At 44.2% G+C, this 16466-nt stretch overlaps 1 protein-coding gene across 1 annotated transcript in view; it reads left to right on the forward strand.

Annotated features, from left to right (window-relative positions):
* Window positions 1–4161: 4161 nt before the first annotated feature.
* The window catches only part of LSM12 (LSM12 homolog), a 32219-nt gene continuing 19914 nt past the window's right edge, over window positions 4162–16466 (forward strand). Inside the window, exons 1-2 of the mRNA XM_078645230.1 lie at window positions 4162–4396; window positions 11192–11325. Coding sequence (XP_078501356.1) covers window positions 4276–4396; window positions 11192–11325 — 255 coding nt within the window. The 5' untranslated portion in view covers window positions 4162–4275. The remainder of the gene's footprint in view (window positions 4397–11191; window positions 11326–16466) is intronic.

Genomic DNA, 16466 nt, shown 5'->3' on the forward strand with positions numbered 1-16466 from the left:
GTCGATTATGGCGCAAGGTGGCCAGAGGTCCAGTTTATGAAATCAGCTAACACAGAGGAGATGCTGGACTTTTTGCAAATCTTGTTCTTTAGGGAAGGTGCACCAGTTGATCTGGACATGGACAATGGGTTGCAATTTACATCCAAGGAATTTCAAAGATGTATGTCTCATTGGGGAGTAAAGCATATTACTACTTCTCTTTGCCATCCCCCTAGTAATGGTTTAGTAGAACTCATCAAGGACAACATTAAACTTTCAGTGGCTAATGGGTTGAATTGGGAGAAAGAGCTTTGGGATTTGTTGTGGGCATTGCCCACCACTCCATGTGCTACCAGCAATGTGTCACCGTTTGTTCCGTTTAAGGGAAGGGTGGCTGCTACCCAACTGGTCAGACCTTGGATGAATGATTTGAAAGTGTCACATGTTAAACTTGAGTGTTTCAAGGAGAGTTGTAAGAAGGCTCAGGAGAAGAATGCCAGCATAGATTCTATAAAGGGAGGGTGTCAATCTCTTTTTAACATAGGGAACCAAGTAAAGGTAAAACTACCAGGTATGGTGGCGAAGGGTCATTCCAAGTTCTCCCAGCCATTGGAGATTGTGGTGGTCAAGGAGGGTGGTGAAAATAAGTGATGGCAAAGGGCGGAATAAGGAAAAATTGTCTGTTCCTTCTGACTTTACTCCTTTTTTTTAAAACAGAAACCAGCGCTGAGTATGACCTCCATGTCTAGAGTTATGCATAATACAGCATTTTTGCGTATTTTAGTATATTCATGTGCATTTATGAAGTGGAGGAAGTCTACCTACACGATAGCGCACTGCATTGGGTTCTGCTTGGTTCTGGATTAACTGCTTCTAGAGGGTTCGGGCCACCATGTCACTGTTTTCTGAAACCAAGAGGAGTACGTTTAATAAAAACAATAAAAAGTTTTTAGTTTTTTGTTCTAAGGTTAGCTTTGTAAAAATGGGGATATTACGTAGCATTCTTTTATATTTAATTTGCATCAGCGATGGGCTCATAATATACTATGTCACCAGGCAGGAAAGCACACGCCACTTTTGGATTCTAATAGTTTTAATAGGTTGGCCGCGGTTGGCGTTCTAGCGTTTTGTTGATCACTGCTTAGGACACAGCTGCAACAGGTTACCTTATTAGCTTGGTTATATATACTGTGACAATTCATGTACGACGTTGCGCAGAAAACACTCGACGGACGAATTTTTCTCTTGGAGGGCCGTTTTGAATAGGTAAGGTGAGGGCGAAAGCGCTGTGGGGACTATACTCTATGTTAGGGTTATTATAAATAGTGACTAGTGACTCATAGATTCTCTTTGCTTGTGAATCAAGTTGTGGTGCCATGTGCTATTAGGGACACGTTTGTAGTACTAAATGGCCTGCTAAAACTAAGCATTAATAGCTTGAGAACCTTGAAATGTTAATTGTTAATTGGACTTGTGGGGCCCCTTTCTAATGTTAATATAATTCATAAATGGTGGACCCTTTCTCTACTTGAACTATTTGTAGGTATTCTAAGCTTTTAAATAAAAAAACCTGAGTTTTGGACCTGCTAGTCTCTTTGCGAAAGGTCTAATTCTGACATTGGATTTAGGGGTTTAGTGAATTACTTTTTCCAAAATAGCTAAAAAGTCCAGTATCCTTTTGTAAAATAGTTAAACAGTCCACCATTATCGCAAACTTTATATATTTTGACTAGTTGCACGAATGTGAACTACATGGCATCCATGGGTATCACCATAGCAGATACACGAATGTGTAGTTTTTGAATATTCCTATTTATCTAGGGATTAACTTGACTTTGATACTGTGCGTGATGAGAGTAGTGTGATACAGATTGTCTCTGATTTACGCACCCTATACATAAATGTCTTTTCTGCAGGTTTGCGATTGATCGCGTTACACCGTACCTACACTGTGCTATGAAGGGGACAATCACTACGGAGGCCTACTGATTGAATTATTTCAGGTATGCTGATACAACTATTTGAGATCGGATGAGTTGCTGAACCTAGGGACTATTTTTGCCTGTTCAAGGTGTTCAATGGTATTTGCAGGGCATTTGTCATTGTCTGAATCGTGTACATTTTTATGTACAGGTTTTATGTCTGAAGGCCCATGAGTGACCGTGGTACATTATATTGGTCCTTGAAGAGGTTGGTTACCGCAGAATTTGACACGGACTCAATATCTAGAGGACTGAATACTTATACAGGTACACTGTGAACCTTTATTTCCCACAGCGATTAGATTAGGATTACACATCCTTGCTATCCTTTGAGGATGCTAATGAGCTTTTATTCTACCTCTCTCCAGGTTTCTTTGTGTCATTAATGACATTTTAAGTTCATGGTGGATTGACAAAGGAATCTACACACTCCTTCTATGAACCTTGTGGTCCATTAATTTTTGGTGTGTAACAAGTGTGTCTAATAAGTAGATATCTGTTCTCCCACCTTTGTTCTTCTTCTTTTTCTCCTCCTTGCTATTTCCTTTTCTCCTCTCGCACAGTCTGCCACTTCTTGATTCCTAGTGGCTGAATATACTTATGACTATACCATGGAATGTTCTTAAGTGGGTTATTGATATTAATGAAGAATATTACTACATACCTCGCATTTTTAGAGAGTTTTTGGTTCTGCATATCCCCAGTTTTGATTACTCCAATTCATAACTGCAAATGATTCTTGTGTGATCCTTGCATTAGAGACATGGTCTTGGTCTTTTAACCTACTGTATCTAGGATTTGGGCTTTGTGTATAACATGACTTTGATCTGTTTAGGGATTTATGCATGTATAGCTTAGGATAATATTTATTCTAACTATGTTTTTAATTGTATAATATGCTTGATATTTGTTTGTATTGTTATTTGCAGCCCAGAAGAAGCCTGTGTGGGTGAAAAGCGTTGGCTGCTGTGTTTTAATATACTGAATAAAAAGAACGTAAAACAGCTTCATTGTGAAAGAACTAATATTTCGGTCATCACAGTGTTCTTCTTGTGTGGGACTTGAACCCTTTGATATTCTGCTTGGGATCCAATGCCTCTCCCACCTTTTGTGTTAAAACTACCAGGTATTGTGGCGTAGGGTCATTCAAAGTTCTCCCAGCCATTGGAGATTGTGGTGATCAAGGAGAGGGTGGTGAAAATAAGTGATGGCAAATGGTGGAATAAGATAAAATTGGCCAAGCAAAATGCAGTCAGGGGAAATAACAGTTCAATTGTGCCTCTGGAAACTCACAGGTCCAGAATGATATGAACTCAGGAAGGTCTGTGAGAGTGAGGAAGGCACCTTCTAGTTTCAATGATGTCAGGGTTTCGGGTAATTTAAGAAGTCATTTCAAGTGGAATGTAATTTTGTTTTCCTTGCGATATGTTCTTCTGGATACTTTATAGGCTACAACACGTTGTTGGGCTTGATAATATCATACTCCTGTTTATCATTTCATCCGTTTGATTTTTGTTGTTGTTTATTATAAGGGGGAAGATGTGTTGGGGTCTGTGTAGAATGTGGACGCGTGAACCATCCTGGCAACCATTTCTCAGGTGGAATGAGAATTTTGGGGGTGGACCTGGCAGTTGCTGGCTTGTCGTTGGCTCTGCCTGGCGCATTGATGTATCTCGGTCAATAAACCCTGAGGCACTTACCTGCGAGTTCTGTCTTCAGTGGGACTTTTCATATTTTTTGTGTTTTTGTCCCATTTAAGTCAATAAAAGACATTTCACATGAATGGAGATGATTGTGCCGCCCTCGATAGAGTTTTATATTTTGGGGTTGGGCTTTGTATATCATACGTTGCTTGCCTTGTTCATGTCCGGTGTCGAACCATGTCATAGAATCATTTAAGGCTGCTTGTGTCCAATGTAATGTTCTCAGTTCCGTATACAGTTTATATTCCTAAACCTGCGCAATAAGAAATTGACACCTCTAAATGATTATTTAATTACCAAGAAGTCGATTCGCGTTATTTTCTATGGCGGTTTGATATCCCATAGTATATCTCCAATTCCGGTCACATGGCTTAGGTCTGGTTACCATGGAGATACCGCGGGTTCCACGTCACAGAACCGGCACTTCCTAGTGCGCTCGTGACTTGACTTATGAGCAACTGCGCGAGGCCGCTGAGGGGCGGAGCAAGGGACACTGTCACTCCGGACACCAGGAAGCACGCAGGTCCTCTCCGTCGCGCCGCGTCGTGACGTCAGGCGCTGGCCGGCGTGGAAAAGGCCGCAACCGAGGCCGCCCTGGCTGTGCTGTAAAGATGGCGGCTCCGGGGGAGTATTTTAGCGTCGGCAGCCAGGTGTCCTGTCGGACATGCCAGGAGCAGCGGTTGCAGGGCGAGGTGGTGGCCTTTGACTACCAATCCAAGATGCTGGCGCTCAGTATCCTTTGACAACGTGTAGGGAGCGGGTGGGAGAAGAACTGTAGGTATCTGGCGGCTGCTCGGCCTGGCCGCCAGGAAATACCGGGGCTTCGGACAGGCCTACTTATATTAGGGTTATTTTCCCTTAAGCAGCGGTTGGTAGTTCTGCCGATTATGTGTAAGAATACAAAGAAAATGTTATAGCTTAGCCGGGGTGCGAACTTTGAGCGACATTCTTCTTTTAGAGTGGCAGGGTTGTTCTGTTTCCATCAGCAGGTCTTGCTGGGTTGTCTCCCTTCTTGTTGCCACATGTCTTTCAGGCAACCCCACAATGTAGCTGTGCTCTAAACGTCTTCTGTTTGAAAGGTGTCGCGGGAAAGCTGACGCTCTCCGCATGGTAAGGTAGTTATACACGTAAGTACTATTGTAGGTTTCTTCGTGTTGCCTATAGCGGGGGTGACCCGAATTCTGGCAGTGGGTTCTAGTATACAGCCATGTTGCTGCTGCTATTAAGGAGTTCCATTACGCTGATGTTGCTGTTGGGTATGTTGTCTGCCTCGTAGGCATGTTTGGCAACCGGTTACATGTGATGCTGCATAGCAGTGCATATCAAATCATTTTGACGGTGCCGCTTCTGGGGATGCTTTATACACTGTAGCAGTGCACCATAGGTTGTTTAAAGTGATTACTGTCATTTTTTTCCCGTCCGATTTGTCTGTGCTTGAACGTAGTGCCAGGACCCTATCACGGATTATGCCAGCTGATTAATTTCTGGCTTTTTAAGTCCGATAATTGACCGCTGAATGACAGTGCAGTGTTTTAATGAAAACAGATCGCATCCTATAGTAGTGCATGCAACCTGACTGCGTTGACAGATGTGCATGTTATGCCTAGTGCTTAGTGTGTGAAAGCGTTCATCCTGTTAAAGCTGAGAAGGCTGTCGCTTGGTTATAATGGTGGTTTTGTTATACAACATGGACTGTCCCATGGCAGTAAGTGTGAGGGCATCAGCCGCATGACAGTTCATGGCTCCACAGGTGCTGATAAAGGGCGATAACTGATGCTGCTGAACAGGGTCCTTGTACAGTTGGTACCTCCTGTAGTTCATACTCGCAACCAAGCTATTCTATTGTGCAACTGATATGTTGGCTTTCCGTGGAATGTCCAATATCACTATACTACAGATACCATTTGTACCGCACCTGGTCTTTTCCACACTGCTGTGCACATAACCTGTTTAATTGGTACTCTTCCAGTGCAGGCTAGAAGTGTAGTATCTAGTTCACATTGCTGTGATGTTTGGAGGTGCTTTGCCAGTGGCATCTAATGGGCTGCTATACACTATTGGGATGCCACTACATACTAGTACTCCCCAAGCACATGACAGCTTGTTCGATTGGTGTTATTGTGGCTTGTCTTCAGCTGCATTATGTCAAACAGCTGTTTCTGGTTGTTTTACCACCATATCGGGGCTTACATTTACATGATGAGCATGACTTGAATGTGCACTTTGTTTGCTGTTCAAGAGCAATGTTCTTGTTCAGCCTTGCTTGTGGGTGGGTAAACAATGCAAGTTGTTGTCATGAATGCAACTAAAAAAGAAAAATGCAGTTTGGCTTGAATTTGATTGGTGGTCTAGTGAGCCCATCTTTACTCATTTCACACATTGCTCTAAGAACGTCTTCGCTCTTGTTTTTAAGAGTTTGTTTTTATTTGTTAAATGGCAAACTATTGAAACTTATGTTTTTGTTAGATATGGTGTTACAGGGATCACAGGTATGATTGTGAGGACCACATTTAAGGTGCTTTTCTTTTGGAATGCTCAATTGATTTCATTTTGTAAAGCGCAACACTGTCACCCCTAGGGGTATTTGGCGACTGTCTCTATTGAAGAGCAAGGTCTTGAGTCTTTCTGAAGACTGCCAGCAAGGAGGCTGTATGGAGCTGGAGGGGAAGGTTGTCCAGGTCTTAGCAGCGATGGAGTGGTCACTGCTGTGGCTACGCCAGATGCAGATGTGTGTGTGTGTGTGTGTGCACGAGTGAAGAGGAGCGCAAGTGTTGCGAGGGTTGATGTAGGTGGGTTCTAGGTCATGGAGGGCTTTGTAGGCGTTAGTGAGTATTTTGCATCTCTTCTGGATGGGGAGCTAGTGGAGGTCTCGGGCAGGGGGAGGTTATGTGTGTTTGGGGAGGTCTAGGATGAGTCTGGCTGCGATGTTCTGTATGGTCTGGAGTCTTCTGAGGAGGTAGGTGGAGATGTCGGGTAGAGGACATTGCCTCAGTCGAGACAGCTGGTGAGGAGGGCCTGAGTGACGGTCTTTCAGGTATTGGGTGGGTCCATCTGAAGATTCTGTGAAGCATGCAAAGCGCGTGGCAGCCAGAGGAGGTGACTGCGTTGACTTGTCATTTCATGGTCTGTTGGCTGTCGAGGATGATGCCAATGTTGCATGCATGGTCGGTAGGTGTAGGTCAGAGTTATACAGGCCACCAGCTGTGGCCCCATGAAGAAGTGTTCTTGTATGCTTATGTTGTAGAGTCTGTTGATGAGGGTGTTGTGGGAGAATATAGAACGCTATAGAGGGGTCAAGGCGGGTCAGGGCTAGGGCCACTCTTTCTCAATGGTCTGTTCGGATGTTTTCTGTGGCGGCAGTCAGCTCGGTCTCAGGGCTTTGGTTGGCACATAATCTTGTGTTAGGCTTCCAGTAGGGGATTTTGTTCCATGAATTCTGTGAGCTACTGGTTGATGACTTTCTGTAGTACTTTGTCCAGGTAGGGGAGCAGGGAGATAGGATGATAATCTTTGCAATCGCTCACGTTGGTAGAGGCTTTCTTTACAAGTGGTCTACGTGTTTCCATCTGTCCAGGAAGGTTGCTGTGGAGATGGAGGTGTTGTGGATGCTGGTGAATGCATGCTGATTGGGTATGAAATACAGGGTGACCTGCTAGCCCTAATCCAAGCACTGCATACAGAAAACTGGGCACAGATAATTCTGGATAAGGAGGGAGGACTGACAAAGAGAATCCCCACCGGGAACGGTTTAAGGCAGGGGTGTGTACTTGCCCCCTTACTATTCTCTCTGTTTTTAGCAGACCTACCCCAAAAATTAAGAGATTAGAGGGGCAAACCCAAAACTGGGAGGAAACCAGATATCATGCCTCCTCTATGCTGATGATCTGGTAATCATGGATCAGACGGAGATAGCGCTCCAAAGAAAATTAAATCGATTCAAAGAATACTGTACTAGCAAAAAATTAGTAGTAAACGTGGAGAAAACAAAAATTGTTTGCTTTGGTAGGAGGAAAACAAAGTTCTCTTGGTACTTGGGCACAGTATTGCTTGAGAGGGTAGCTGATTATAGATATCTGGGAATGTGGTTTTCTGCTACCCTGAAATGGTATACTCATTTAAAAGCATTAAAAATGAGGGCATTGGCGTCCGTGAAAGGCTTAAAAAGATTCAATAATACCTATAGAGAAATGTCGGATAGACCGGTCCTGAAAGCCTATCAAGCAATGGTGCCCCCCAATTCTTGTATGGAGCCGAAGTCATTTACTTAAGCGGTAAGACCTCCTGGGATAGAGAGGAGGGAAATATATTAAAAAGCCTATTTGTACTGCCTAAATCTTCTATGGTACAGGCGGCAAGACTTGAGCTGGGAATTACCTCGTGGGCGATAACCGCCTGTATGGCCCTTGTACGATTCTGGAAGCGATTGGGAGCAGATGAGCTCCTCAAAATTTCCCTGTGGGCCAAAGAGGAAATTGCCACGAGCGAGCTACCCTGGGCAAAAGAGACTAGAGCATCAATAAGGAATGCCTACAGGGTGCTCGAACTGAAGGTCTGCCCGCTACAAGACCACATAATAGGTAAGAAAGAACCAAGGCTTCAAGGAGCAGATATGTCCCGTACTTATGACCAGGAGTACCTCTCACAACAAGCATTTGCAATGCAATAGGTCTCGCATTAGGAAAGTTTGAGCTATTGGTATTGTAAATGACAATTTTTTTATTCATGTGGTGCTTTTGAAAATAGCGAGATTAATAGCTTTGTCATTTACAATGCCAATAGTTCTAACTTCTGCAAATGTGAAAAAGTTGGGAATTAATGTGGCATGGCGGAATTTTGAAGCGAAACACACGCTGTTTTACAACAGCACATGCTAGTACGTGTTTACGAGTGTCCTCCATGCCCCACGGTAACCGGATTACAGGAAGTATTGCGGGGTCTATTAGAGGGAGATCCTTCCAGAGCCGAACTGAAGCTCGCTGCGCAAGTGAAAGGTGTTGTTTTTTTATTTTATACGCAGTTATAGTTTGTTTAAATATTTTATGACCGATTTAGAACGGCACATGACAGGCAAGTAATTATAACCGTAATAATGTAGGCAAATATATAATACGTGCAGTAATTGCAGGCTTTTCAAACGATAGTTAGTAAAACAAGTATTTGTGCGAACTAAATTGGTACTCGACAGAAGTGTAAAATAAAACGGAGTAGGACTTATGCGCGCAAGCTTGTATGTGTAAGAGAGGGAGATGACTAAAAGAGAGAGGAGATGGAGGTGAGGAGGAGAGAGATATGGAGATTGAAAGAAATGAAGGGGGAGAGGAAAGAGGTTGAGAAGGGAGTCAGAGAAGGGAGGGAGAGGACAATGAGACCAAAAGGAGACGCTGGAAACTAGAAAGAAAACCATGAAAGGAGGAAATGGAGATAGAAAGAAAGATGACGATGACAGAAAAGAAGAGAAATAGGAGGCAGAGAGTGAGAAAAGCGAGACAGTGAAAAACAAGACTGAGGGCATTGCTGTGGGGAGGAGATATGCGACACGGCCGCAGCAGGGGGCGGAGCGGGGAGAGCGGCGATGAGGGAGAGTGAATAGTGTGAAGCAGCAGGGGCCTTTGAAGTGAAGCTAAGCTTCACTTCAAAGGTGTGGGAGGAGTGCGGCTCAGGCAGAGCGCACGCTGGGGGAAGCTTGTGGGGCGGAGCGGGAAGAGCTGCTGGGGAACAGATGGCTGGCGATTTGATGAGCGCATTGACCTAAAAGCGCACGGGCACAGCATCAAATCGCCAGTTAGTTAAAGTCTGTTTAAGCCCCTATAGTCTCGCTCCGCTCAATGCGCATGCGCATTGACAGGTCACGAGACCTAAAAATGCTCGGTAGCCCATATGACATCGGCCTGGGAGCTTGACCAACATTTTCCCTATGTGGACCGGCTACCAAGTCCTAGCTTAAGGCGGGAAGTCCTAAAAATGAGAATTGGAATAAACCCATGTTACGCTAATAATGGAGCTCGAAATCAAATGATAGGATGTTATGGGAGCTGCACTTGCACTTTAGGCGCTACCTGTATTATTATTCACATTTTACTAGATTGTTTGTGGTTTTTAGATATACGAAAGGAGTTTTTATGCCCGATTTTTAAAAAAATTTATAATATTACAAACAGGATGCAAGCCGCTAAATTGTTAATGGAAATGGGAACTTGGATATAGCCTGTGCCTTGGGGAAATATATGAAAAAAGTTAAGGTGTTCCTCAACTGCACAGAGTAAGATCTAATAATATAAGTCCTCGACATTAAATAAGTGTGAAACAATTAGTGTTTAAAATAGTAAGTGCTGCATGATTAAGGAGGTGTCGTATAGGTATGAATTAAGTGATTTTATCAATTTAATTGTTATAATATTCCGATTTTAAAAATGATAGTTAAATTATATGTATATCAAGAAGTAATATGTTTATTGATACCGCCGTGCTGTTTTTCCTTTTTCCTTTTTAGTATGATAAGAGGTAAATTGTACTTTTATGGTTGTAACAAAGCAAATAAAGTTTGTTTTGACTGACTGGCATGCTGATTGGGTTAATTGCAAGGTTGTAAAGGTGGCGGGGGCAGATGTCAGTGGGTGCTCTGGAGTGGATGGAAGACATGATGGCTGAGGTGGTCAGGGCGGTGAGCAGAGACCAGATGGTAATGGTTTGGCTGATGTTCGCTGGCTGGTTGAGGTCATTGGGTTGAGGGTGGCAGGTTGAAATTTTTGTAATGTTGGTAATCTTGCTGTGGAAGTAGTCTGAGAGGGTGTCGCAGAGTTCTTGGGAGGTGTGGATGGTGTTCTGTGACTCTGGGTTGGAGAATTGTTTGACTATTTTGAAGAGTTCCTTTGTGTGGTTGGCTGCGGAAGTGATGCAGGTGGTGATGGATGTTTTTTTGACTTCTTTGATGTGCCGGTGATAGTTGCTGAGGGCTGTTTTGTGTGCTGCTCTGTTGGCTAGGTTCTTGGAGGTGCGCAATTGTTTCTCCAGTTGGTGGCAGTTGCACTTGGTGGTCCGAAGTTCTGCAGTATACCAGCTGGCATGTTTGGAAGTCTTGTTGGGTTTTGTAGGTTTGAGTGGGGCCATTCTGTACAGGCAGAGAAGTTCTGGAATGCCTGGTCCAGTTCTGTAAAGGCGTTGGGGAGGTGGTGAGGACCTGAGACCACTGAGTTTCAGTGACCATTTTGCCGTTGGAGATTTGACGCCTGGTGATGGTGATCTGGGCTTTGGAGATGGTGAAGTGTACGATGGTGTGGTCCGTCCAGGTGAGTTCTGTGGTGTGGCTGAATTTGATTCTGTCACTGGAGGTGAAAATGGAGTTGTGTGTGTCTGGCCTCAGAACCTACGCACAGCCAGTTTGGTGAGGCGGCAGAGGTTCAGATTCTTTAGGAGGAAGATGGAGTTGACGTCGTTGGGAGTCATTACTACCTTGGGTTCACCAATGAACTGTGACCTAACGTGCAGAAACTTCTGTTCATAAGTATTATCCTTAACCATTTGTTTTAGAATGCCCTTCGTCTAGTGGCAAACCTAACCACGCGGATATCTTGCTCCTAAATCTACAATATGTCTCAGATGTGCAAGTAATTACTGACCGCACAGAAACCCCTCCTCCTTTAGCATCACTTAATATTGCCAAGGTAAGCACATTTTCATTTCTACATTGTTGCTGCTATTGCTTTATACTTGGTTTGTTAGCTTTGTTTGTAATTAGTGTGCTGCAGAAATGCAGTGAAAGTGCAGCATGACCATTTGTGAACATCTTTTCAGTGCGAACTTGGTTGCAAAGCTCATTAATGCCTTGCAGCTTGCCACTGTAAGGGACTTCCGAGTTCCCAGTTGACAAGAATAGTCACTGACACTTAAGAATTGCACATCATAAACAGTGCTTGAGGCTGGCTTAGGTATGTTCCACCTAAAACAATCTCCATCATGTCCAGGTATGTCTGGCTTTATCCCCAATCTACTTACCCAAGTAGAAATTTTACGAACAGCACTTAGTCACAGGATAATTACTTGGGTGCAGCCCACCCCTGAGGAGTTGCAGCTTTACCACTTTCCTTGCTACCTCGCCCTTTTTTTAGCCTTATGTTTCCTGCTGTAATACTCCCCATATGTATACTGTTGTTTTTGTATCTGTGTTTTGTAATTTACATTCAAGTAACCTTATTCAGATACTCTTCTGTATGACTGGTATTTCAAACGGGTAGGTTTGCTCCAAGAGGCTTCTAACAACCGTAGCTGTTTTTTAAAAAATTGCTGTGTAATAAACAGATTCCTTTTTAGCAGTTGAATCATCATTCATTTGTTCCTGATCACAAGTAATATAATCCATTAGTCAGTATGTTATAGCAACGCATGAGGAAGCCTTTTGGCTTTTGTTAAATCCACTTAGAGTGAAGGTTTGCGAACAACGGAATTTCTTTGCATCTTTTCAAGTACTATGTGTTATGTGTACTATCTATTGCTTTTGATTTTAAGTGTGTTCTGTGGAAGCATTTTTTTCAATTAAATAGTTCTGCCCTGTGAATTTAGAAGCAATACATAAGCTATATTTTTGGGCAGCCACAAATGTCATTTAGAGACTGTTCATTTAGAGACTGTGTTGAGTAGCCCTTTGGCTTGCAAGGAATAAAGGGCTGTATTTTTATTTTGAATATCCTCAAGTGTTTTCTTAATCACTGTGTTCCTTATATTGTTGCTAAGAATTGTTTAAGTAAGTTACAGGCTGATGAGGAAGTTGGTCTGGCCAGTGCTTGAATGGCCCTGGTCATGTTTTTGGATTATTTCAGATTAACCATTACACAACAGTTAGGTTCTCAAGTCTTTTAGCTCTGCCTTAATGTATGGGCAGTGGGGCCCTGGAATCTGTCGACATTCCATGTTAAAGCTATGTGAAAGTGTGAGGAGTAATAAGCTTTGCGATCGAGCATGTTTTTCTTTTTCAAATCTAGTTGTGTGTGAAGTTTGATTCGGTAACTTGGATATTTACCCAAGATGACTTGTGAAAGATGGAATATTTTGATTGGTAGCCTACGTAATGCCTTTGATGCTGGTTTAATGTGTGCCTGTATGCAAGTTGGCAAACAAGACCGCAATTGGACTGAAAGCAGAGCAAATCAAACATTCATCCCTCGTCAAAAGATCTGTGTTAAATCCATTGTTCTTTCGCTCACCATGCCACCACCGTTTAGACCCAGCCGTATGCAAATCCGTCTTGACCCTATGCCTCATGGGAACAGTCCAGCCCAAACTGTGAAGCCAGGTCCTCCTTGGACCAGAAACAAGCATCTCTGGATTGGTTTCGGGGCATCATCCAGTATGCAAGTTGGAGCATAATCTGGCCTCCTGATTTTTTTAAATATTTATTTATTTTTATAACTTATTATCCAGTGTCTTGGGTAGCTTAGTGTTGCAGGAATGAAAGTGATCCATGACTACAGCTCTTGTTAGCTCTAGCCCTGCGATCCTTTCTCGAGGGCAATGATTATTTGCAGGAGGGCCATCTAGATTTGTATAAAGTTATTAACGGACGACTGGCATTTCTCTGCTGTCGTCTAAGGACGTTTTAGGGCCTTGACTGGCGTGAGCTCAGGTTAACTGTCATTCAAGTTGTGGCTTACTTACAAGTGTTTGTAATGGTGTTCTGGTCCTTGTTTTCACTCATTTAGTTGCAATAAGACAAACTGGGAAATGTGTTAAACGTTGAGCACATTGTTTGGCTCAACTCAAGGGTTGCAGTGGCCAGGTTTCAAAGCACTGACTGAGCATGATTCCATGGATAAATTAATGCTTGATCAGGTGTGATTTCTTGAGGAGGGATGATTTATTACTTGCAGCTGTGATTGAATGCTTTGTGTTTTTTCTTCAGTTTAATTGTACTTTTCTTCCTTGATCATTTGGAGAAAGGATTTGAGTGTGTTTTGGGGTCGCAATAATAGACGGACATCTAGTTTTGTGTTGACTGTGTCCCAGAGCACTTAAAAGAAAAGCACTCTAGGCAATGCTGCAGGGTGGCACGAGGGGTTGAGTGTGTTGTTTGTGTGCCCCCACCCCCGGGCTAATGTTTAAAGAAGATGCTGATTCTCAAATTAACATGTATAGAGAATCTTGGTTTCATTAAAGACAATTGAGGCTAACCTTATGCTGGATAACCTTTTGTGCTACATTAGTGGTGCTCATAGCTGCACAAAAGGAAGGGGCCACCTTGACTGGACTTAGCAGCATGTTTGGAACAAGCATTTACAATGCAACGGTTTCGCCTTTGGAGAAGTTAGAGCTATTGGCATTGTAAATGACAATTTGTATGTATGTGTTGGTTTTGAAAACAGATAAATAAATGGCATTGTCATTTACATTGCCAATAGCTTAATCTCTCGCAAATGTGAGAACTGTTGTACCCTACGGACGAGCTCAGCAGACAGCAATTACTACCACACACACACACCCAGAGCCAGCCACACACACACACCCAGAGCCAGCCACACACACACACCCAGAGCCAGCCACACACACCCAGAGCCAGCCACACACACCCAGAGCCAGCCACACGCACCCAGAGCCAGCCACACACACCCAGAGCCAGCCACACACACCCAGAGCCAGCCACACACACCCAGAGCCAGCCACACACACCCAGAGCCAGCCACACCCAGAGCCAAACACACACCCAGAGCCCCCCACACACACACAACCAGAGCAGTCACATACACACACCCACTGGAGCAGGCACACACACACACACTGGCGCAGTCACACACACACACACACACACTGGAGCAGTCACCTACACACACACACACACACACTCTGGAGCAGTCACACACACACACACACACACACTGGAGCAGTCACATACACACACACACACACACTCTGGAGCAGTCACACACACACACACACACACTCTGGAGCAGTCACACACACACACACACACCCAGGAGCAGTCACACACACACACACTCGGGATCAGTCACACACACACACACACACACACACACACACACTAGAGCAGTCGCACACGTTCTGGAGCAGTCACATACACACACACACACATACACACACTGGAGCAGTCACACACACACACACTGGAGCAGTCACACACACACACACACACTGGAGCAGTCACACACTCTGGAGCAGTCACACAAACACACCCACACTCTGGAGCAGTCACATACACACACACACACACACACACTGGAGCAGACAGAAACAGGGGGCTTGGAGAAGGTTCATGATGGATGGACTGAGGCATCAGGCAGTAGTCGGGGGGGGAATCTGTTAGTGAAGGTTGAAAGTGATCACTGCCCCATGTCTTGTGCCCGCCAGGTCGTCCACCAGCCTGTCTGTTATCGTTGTAATCTATGTATTGAATGTTCTGTCGTTATTCATCAGCCTGTATGGTTAGTTTTGAACAGAATGGACAACTAATCGACCTTTGCATAAACACATATGTTCTTTGCATAGGATTACAGATTAAGATTAAGGTTGATAAAGAGATGCTGCAAAGAAAAAAGAAAAAGGCAAGAAATGCAGGATAGTATTGTAGGTAAAGGTGTGTGCACATGGAAGGTTCTGAGAATATAAAATAAAAGGAAATTGAACGTATGTCACAGAGTAAAGTAAATATGCAGTGGAACCAGAGAAAAATGACATACTAGAGCAAAGTGAACAAGTCACACCAGTGGATGCAAGGGAGTAAGCCACACATGTTGGGGCACGGAGTGGAAAAGAAACACAGAGGAGGACGTCACACACATCAGACAAGATTGAGACAGAAGCTACATGCGCGAAGAAAAAATTATTGGAGTGCATGGAATTTTGGGCCGATTTTAAGAGGAGCATGGGATGCATTGAAAAGTAGGGCAAGAAGCCAACAAGGGAGTAACTCATTAAAAACACCTGGAACACAAAATAAGGTGTGCACTATGTATGCAACGTATCCTCCATGTCTCATGAAACCCACCATCAAATGTGTCCAACGCGAGGTGAAGTTAAAAGGCCACAGTCTCCCAAAACGACCCAGTCAACAATTACCAAGAGCGATCTAAAGCACCCTAGGGTCGCCATCGCTGGGCGTTAGAGGGACACTGACCGTAGACAGCAACGAAAACAAAAGTGGAGCCGTTGGAAAGTTTTGAAGGACACCCACCCCTCGTAGAAACAAAAGGTTTGACCTTTCCGAGCCTCCTTAACAGAACATTTCCTTTTTGCCTAAAAAGAAAACTGCAAGAATCACTTTCAGCCCTGCCAGTGCAATTAACTCTGGGCCTGAAGTGAAGCCACGGCTCCGGAATCAAGTTGCCGTCTCGCGGAGACAGTTCCGCCTGGATTGCATCCTCCGTGGCCGAGAATGTCAGGACATGGCCCATGGGCCAGAGGACATTGGACAACCACAACAAGGCCGCGTAATCTGATCAAAAGTATTGTCGGGCGGCACCCGACACCAGGTACGGGGCCCGCCTTCCTGTCAGCCGCCCTGAAGGTAAACAGGGGCCCTTCACAGCCGGGCCTCTCTCTGGGATGTCGGGAAGGGGCTGAGGTGCCCGCGTCCCGGGATCAAAGCAGAGGAAGGCCGGCTTAGCGGCAGCAACAGGATTTCCCACAGTCTACCTTCAGTGGGTGGAATGTTCTTATTACCGTATAGCCCTATACGAGTCATTAAAGACCCTCTCCCTCGTATAGGCCTTTAACAAACGATATAGCACTCAGCAGCAGGCTATAATGCCATATAGTGTAGCAGGTCATCAGTCTTTGAATCTTGGAAAAGGACCTTGAT

The sequence above is a fragment of the Lissotriton helveticus genome, chromosome 5_1, assembly GCF_964261635.1.
Source record: "Lissotriton helveticus chromosome 5_1, aLisHel1.1, whole genome shotgun sequence".
In the NCBI taxonomy this organism is placed as follows: domain Eukaryota; kingdom Metazoa; phylum Chordata; class Amphibia; order Caudata; family Salamandridae; genus Lissotriton; species Lissotriton helveticus.